This window comes from Gekko japonicus, unplaced genomic scaffold, assembly GCF_001447785.1.
Source record: "Gekko japonicus isolate JY-2015 unplaced genomic scaffold, Gekko_japonicus_V1.1 scaffold1222, whole genome shotgun sequence".
Classification (NCBI taxonomy): domain Eukaryota; kingdom Metazoa; phylum Chordata; class Lepidosauria; order Squamata; family Gekkonidae; genus Gekko; species Gekko japonicus.
This window is the reverse complement of record NW_015173162.1, coordinates 645,214-652,267: the sequence shown is the minus strand read 5'-3', so window position 1 is coordinate 652,267 and position 7,054 is coordinate 645,214. Positions and strand designations below refer to the sequence as shown.

Here is a 7,054-nt window from a genome sequence, read left to right as displayed (position 1 = left end):
GGCGGCGGGGGGGGGATCGGGGGGTGTAAGGCAGCCGAGGCGGCGACTGATGCGCACCAGTGGCAGAAAATGGCTCCTTTCCCTTGGAAAGCAGGCTCCATATTGCAGAACCCAGCAGCAGCGGCAACCCAGAGATCGGCGCGGGAGGGGGAGGGAACTAGAGAATAATACCCCCCCTCCCTCCCCGCAGTCTCCGGTCCGATCGAGGTCACTCCGGCGCTGTCATCCGGCTTGCTGCCCCTGCAGGCGGGGAGGCGGCGGTTTTCACTTGACGATTCCGCCCTCGTTATTGCGGGATCGAAGAGGTCCTATGTGAGCTCTGGGGGGGGGGGGGAGGGTGGGGGGGGGGGGGGGGGGGGGGGGGCGAGCTGGATGACAGAGCCCGGGCGACCGAGCAGGGGGCCGGCATGGGCTGGACTCGGCGAGGGGGGGGGCGGGCTCTGGGACGGGCTCCCCCGACGGGATCCGGGTGCCTTTGCAGCCCTTTCCCCGAGGCGTGCTTAGAATTCCTCCGGAATAATAACTGCGCTAAATCAACCGAGTGGCTCTCTGGTCCTCCTCCCGCCCCGCGCCCAGCCTCCTCCTCCTCTCGGCCCATCCCCCTTCTCTGCGTAAACGCAGTTCTGGAGGCGCGTCCGGGAAGCCAACCGGGGAGGAGGGCTAACAGGAGGAGGGTCCCTCGGAACAGCTATGGGGGGGGGGTATGGGGGGGGGGGGAGAAGGGCTGCCCTCTTATCAGGGGCGGAGGGTGACGATTGCTCCATAACCGCTAAGTGTACCTGCAGAAAACTCTGCCACAAACCCCTCCTTCCTTCCCTCCTTCTGCAAGATATAACACGTGGGAGCCGGAGGAGAACATCCTGGACCCCAGGCTGCTGATCCAGGGCTGCCTGCCTCGGCCAGGGGGGAGCCTCGAAACAGCCGCTGCAGCGCGGGATGAAGCCCCGACCGTGCAGCCGGGGGCAGCCAGTCCGGCCGGGGTGCCCCTCCCTCTCCCCCTTTCGGGCGCTGAGCGGTAGCCCCTCTCCTGCGCGGGGAGGCTGGCGGGAGCCCCTCGCCCGGCGCCTCGCTGAACTCCGCTTTAACCCCTTCGCCGCTGCAGCGCAGGGACTTCCTTTCCAGCGCCGAGCGGCCTGCTTGGGAGCGACTTGCAAGGTGGTGGCTGGGCACGTGACGGAAGGGAGCGGTGGCGGAGCGCCGCCTGCGTCTGCTGCGCTTGGCAGTTTCTGCAGCGGGCCTTCGGTCGGAGGCGGTGTCGCGGTCGCAAAGAGAACTCCCCCCCCCCCCCGGGGGGGGGGGTGGGGGGGGGGGGGCACATGTGTGGAGGCGGGTTGGCCCGGCCAGTTGCAAAGCGCCGCTCTCTGGGTCAGAGCCCTGAGCCAGGCCGAGCTCCCAGCGCCCCGCTGCCCGGGACTCCACACTCCCTCCACACACACACACACCCCCGCAGCGTGCGCCGGGTTTCCTGCAGCGCCGGTAGCTCAAGCCAAGCGGTGACCTTCGGACCGTGGGGGAGAGATGCTCTCCTCCGCCTGGCCTGACGCTTGCAGCCTGCTAGGCCCTCTTCGGAACTGGCTGCGTGTTCGGTCACGCTGGGACAGGTGGACGCTGGGAAGGCAGGCCAAGCCGGGCGCTCCTTGTGGAAATCCTAATGAGGCGATTAGCATCCAGTGCCGCTCCGGCTTTCCCGCAGCCACAGGGTCTGTGGCTTCCACCTCCCTTGCACTGCATGGGAGGGAAGGGGGCTGCAGCGTGGGGTCTGTAGAGTGGAGAGGAGCATGCCCAGAGTTCCTTGCCTAGGCTAACTTGATACATGCCGGGCTGTTTCTCAAGATCTCAGGGCAAGTCTTTGTTCCTGTCCTTCCAGTTGACTCCTTTGTGTGCAGTTGTTTGATTCTCTGTGGAGAGAAATGAAAAAGCCCTGGCTGAAAAGGAATGCTTAGTGTGTGAGGAAGGGGATCGTGAGATTTAGCCTAGGCTATCTGCAGCCCAGTTCTTGTATCCATTTCTTACTTGAAAGTGCACCCACCCCATTGACATTGATTGTAGGGCAGCAGCTTCACAGAGAGACCCTAAGCATGGAAATAAGACTGGTATAGGGCCTATTGGGAAGTGCGTCCTGTTGAACTTGATACGTTTTACTTCCAAGTAATTGTGCCTTAAGATGGCAACCTGTGCATTTGTTTTGAGATTGTCAGACTAAGACTGGAACAACTTGTGTGGGGTACAAGTGGGTAAATATTCCACTGCTGTCTGTTTGCAAATCAAGGTGAAACTGATGTTCTCAATCCAGTTTTAAGTAATAGGTTGCAGGTAACTTGCCCTGAGCATTTGAATGTCTTATGCTGTTGCAAAAGAGAAAAACACTGGGTGATCTGAAAAGTTACTGCTTTTGAGATAGAGAGAACACGAACACTAGAAAAACTCTTAGTTCCTAGGAACTTGAAACCCCCTTCCAACTTGTCTATGGATTCTTAGACCTTCATAGGGACCTTGATAATTTCTTGGTGATATAGGGCAGAGGGCACTTTCATGTACAGTGCTGTTTCTGTGATTGCTGTGTTTATATGTACATTTAGTTCAAAAGTCATGCTCCTCTATCTTGTCTTAACCTTCATGCATGCATGAGGTGTTTTTGGTTTTTGGTTAGAATGCTCTTGATTGTGAATCCATGGATTTAAGTCTGTTCTGTATGAATAACTCTGGCAGGGGCCTGGGGGAAAGGATGCCTGCTGGCTGCATCAGTTCTTTTGCACTTAATACTGTAGGGCTCTCCCCCTCCCCTGGTAACTATGCAGCCTGATCCTTTAAATAGTTACTGATGCTCAGTAACTGCAGCCTTAACTGTATCTTCATCCTTAACTAGAATGACAAAGGTCATCCCCCCCTTCCTTTCCCCAATCTCTAGTGTGTTGTTGAAACGGGCTTTCCTAATGACACCGATATTAATTTTTTTAAACTATACATGTTTCTTCAGGGAGAGGCAGGAGCAACTGATGGGATACCGCAAGCGAGGACCAAAGCCGAAGCCGCTGGTTGTTCAGGTGAATTGTGTCAATCCTTCTGGTGTTCCTTTCCTTTAATGGAGCTGAAACAATAAACAGTAACACTGACCAAGTCCTGAGCGTTGCTGGATAGGCTGATAACAAAAGCTGTATTATTGCTGGTGTTTTGTGTGGTGATTTATAAGTATCCCCTTCCTTGTTAAGCTCCTATCCCTGGAGAGGAGAGTTTCATCTTGGTTTCATCATGCTCGGGGAGAGAATGTGTACACCCTATACACAAATCCATTGTTAATTCTGAATGCCAGAGGAAGCCCCACCCACCTTCTCTCCTGCAGCCAACCAGCTGTGGCGTCTAGGGCTTCTTGCCAACGCTGAAAAAAACCAGAATATATTCTAATAACTGCACAGCAGACATGGGCTGCACCTTAGATGTCCATGATTCAAATCACTTTCCCCAAGAGAGATGGCTCCTTGGATGCTTTATGGGAGCATAAGATTCCTGACTTCATCCTCTCTTCCTCTGGCTACCAGTTCTTGGCTCTGTTGTGGAGATTAACAATCTGTGATGCTTGTGGCTTGTCAAGAAGTAGGTAAACAAAAACAAGTAGTGTGGCTGTAATTTTTGCAGCAATGTCCTTTGAGCATTTTTGGTTGCACATTAAGCTATGTATGCACTACATGTACGTTTCTTTTTTTTAATTCCAATTTTTGTGTGTTCAAAATCTCAGTAGGTTGGAAGGATTTATCATCTCCTTTCAGTCAATGTTTGAAGAATCATAGCTCAGAGGTCCCAGGTTCAGTTCCCAGCATCTCCAATTAAAAGGATCAGGTAGTAGGTGATATGAAAGACCTCCACTTGAGATCCTGGAGGGCTGAGATGCTGTCAGTGAGAGCAAACAATGCCGACCTTGATAGATCACTGATCTATATATAAGGCAGCTTCATGTGTTCATATATAGCTTAGTCATTTAGGGGATAGATTAGACAAGGACTTGGCATTCAAAGCATCCCTTAATGGTGTAAAAGTTCTGTGTTTTGTAGCATGTGGTTCCATTTTGTAAACAGTCCCAATAAGAGAGACCAGTTTTTTTTCCTCTTGCTGATCCTTAATGAATGCCTTTCTTTCTCTTCCCCTCTCCCTTTGCAGTTGCCATCTTTTGCACGCCGCTCCAATGTCCTCACTGGCCTTCAGGACCCTGCTATGGAGAATAGGTCTAAGCTGGACCTCAGCAGTTCTGGGAAAAGCCAGCAGCATCAGTATGAGTTGAATAGCAAGAAGCACCACCAGTACCAGCCCAATGGTAAGGACAGCACCATAAAGCATCAGTCACACAGCAAAGGAAAGTACTACTATCAGCTGAATAGCAAGAAGCACCACCACTACCAGCCTGATCCCAAGATGTATGAGCCTCATTACCAGCCAGGCAGCAAGGAGCCACAGCAAGGGCAGGCCTGCCTGGATCACAGCAAAAGCTCGTTGATGTCTCATTCAGACAAATGGTCCCATGGTGCATCAAAAAGCTTGCTGAACCCGGTGAAGAACTTGAATACTACAGAAGGAAAGAATGGGACAGAGAAGAACCTGTCAAGTGGCACAGGCCCGCCACTGCCACCACCCCGGGATGGTGTAGGCAGCAATGGTATTGGAGGCAAAATGAAGATAGTCAAGAATAAGAACAAAAATGGCCGTATTGTGATTGTCATGAGCAAGTACATGGAGAACGGCATGCAGGCCGTGAAGATCAAGTCTGGAGAGCCACCCAAGAAGCGGGTGGCTGAGGACAGGACTACTAAGAAAGGGACTGAGGATAGGCAGGAGTCCTGGAAAAAGCATGGGGAGGAGAGATGGCTGGCCAGTGATCCCAAGGGGAAATCTGGGACTGAGGCAAGTCAAGTCCCTACTGAGTGTGTAACCAGTCCACTAATGGCAACATCACCAGGCAAAGAACCACCTGTTCCTGAGCCACAGCCTCTGCAGCTTACCACCAAGCCAAACATAGTCCCATGGTCCTTGGAATCCAGTCAGCAAGAGCACAATCCTGCCAGCATGGGAGTGAACCTCTCCTCCAGCTGTAGTGGATCCCGGAAACGCTGCTTCTCTGAGCCCCATGGGGACAAGGAGACTGGAAAGAAACGCCTCACTTCCCGGAGCATCAGTACTCCCACCTGCTTAAGCCCACCTGTGCCAGAGAGACCTGAGCCCCCTGCTTTGCCTGCCTCCCAGCCGGAGGTCATCCTGCTGGACTCGGACTTAGATGAACCCATAGACTTGCGGTGTGTCAAGGCTCGGGGGGACATTGATCCTGGCCTGGTGCAAGTGAAGCCAGAAACTGTGCTGCCACCAGCAGACAAACCTGTGCCAGAGCATCAGAAGCAGGTGGAACAGTTTGAGGTGGAGGCAGAGGAAGAAGATGAGGAGCCCATGCCAGAGTTCAAGCCTTTCTTTGGGAATATAATAATTACAGATGTGACAGCAAACTGCCTGACTGTGACTTTCAAGGAATATGTAACAGTGTGAGGAGGCTCTGGCACAGGCTCTTGGCACTCTCCCTTGGCAGCCTGGTACATGACCCTCCTCTAAGGTATTGTTCTACCCAGAGTAACTATATGGTATGGTGTATAGGGCTGGTCCTACTGAGATCGGACGCCTCCCTGTCCCGGAAGAAGAGCAGGCAGGCTCAGAAATTCAGCTATGCTTCTCAACTGGTTGGTTCCTGAAGTGTCATCTCTGCCCTCGGGGGTGGGGGGTGTTGGGCATTGGGAGGTGGTAAGGGTGATGGCTTCCCAGTGACCACACGGGAGAGTTACATAGTATTATATTTTAACAGTGCTAACTTGTTGAGTGGTTTTTGCTCCCGTTTGTACGTGGTGTTGCTGAAAATGTATTGTTTGAGCTGAAAGCGGGCCTCCCTGGGTGGGCCATGCTAATATATTTATTTGTAGGTATTTATATAATGAAATATAAAAATAAATCCTAGATTTATGGAGTTTCCTAGATCGCCATATTATATATATATATAATTATATAAAATACATATATTATATATATATAAACTATATCAAATATTTTCTGTTCTTCCTTTTTTTGAAAAAAACCACTTGTGGTTTTGTTTTCCTTGCCCTTTCTTTTCACAAAACTGCAAGACCGTCCCTTCCACTGGTATATATTTTTTGATACTGTCAACACATGTTTTTTTCAATGTGCAAAAAAAAAAAATCATTATCTAAAGCTAAACAAGCTATTATAGAAACTGCTGCTACTAGAAGTGTCTAAACTATAAGCTTCCAATTATTATTAATTGCTTGAATGTAAATATTAAATGGAGATGTTAAAAGTGCATTTGATGTTCTGCAGCTAGCCTAGGTCTGGGTTATGAAGATCAGCTGTAAAGCAGTGGGAGCTGGTGGCCACCTGTTGGTCTTCTGAGGGTTGTATCGCTGAGGAAGGAAAATGTGTCATGCAATCATTGCAAAGGACTATAAACCTTTCCAAAAACAACAGGAAGTTTTGAGTGCCTTTGTTGCAACTTTGGTGTCTCTTGAATCCTGCTGTTGTGCACATGGTCTAAGCATATGTTGTTGCTCTGACTCTCCAGTCTTAATTGGGTTACTTTCAATGTGGCCATTCTTCTCTGTTGCTGAGAGCTGATCATCTTTATGGGTTCTCCCCCAAAGGCAGCACTGTAGTTTCTAATACTTAAATGGAGTGGAACAGAAGGGGATTCCACATTTATTTATTTACATTTTTAGTCTGTCCTTCCTCCAAGGAGGTCAGGGTAGTAAATATTTTCCCTTTCCATGCCATTCTCTCTGTAGCCATGGGAAGTACATTAGGCTAAGCCAGAATGAGTGGCCCAAGGTCATCCATTGTGTTCCAAGGCTGAGGCACAATTTGAATCCAGGCATCTCTGATTCTTGTGTAGTCCTCCAACCTCTTCATAAGCTTGGTCACCCAACTGATGACCATATGTAACAGAAGGAAAAATATTTTTTACAGAGGCTTTTAGTACCCAATTGCTAGATTCCACATATAGTCTTAAAATACTTCG

General features: G+C 50.5%; 1 protein-coding gene across 1 annotated transcript in view; it reads left to right on the top strand.

Moving 5' to 3' along the window:
• The window catches only part of CBX4 (chromobox 4), a 6,343-nt gene extending 420 nt beyond the window's left edge, over nt 1-5,923 (top strand). Inside the window, exons 2-4 of the mRNA XM_015422471.1 lie at nt 786-898; nt 2,978-3,044; nt 4,153-5,923. Of these exons, the coding sequence (XP_015277957.1) occupies nt 786-898; nt 2,978-3,044; nt 4,153-5,523 (1,551 nt within the window). The 3' untranslated portion in view covers nt 5,524-5,923. The remainder of the gene's footprint in view (nt 1-785; nt 899-2,977; nt 3,045-4,152) is intronic.
• Nucleotides 5,924-7,054: the final 1,131 nt, after the last annotated feature.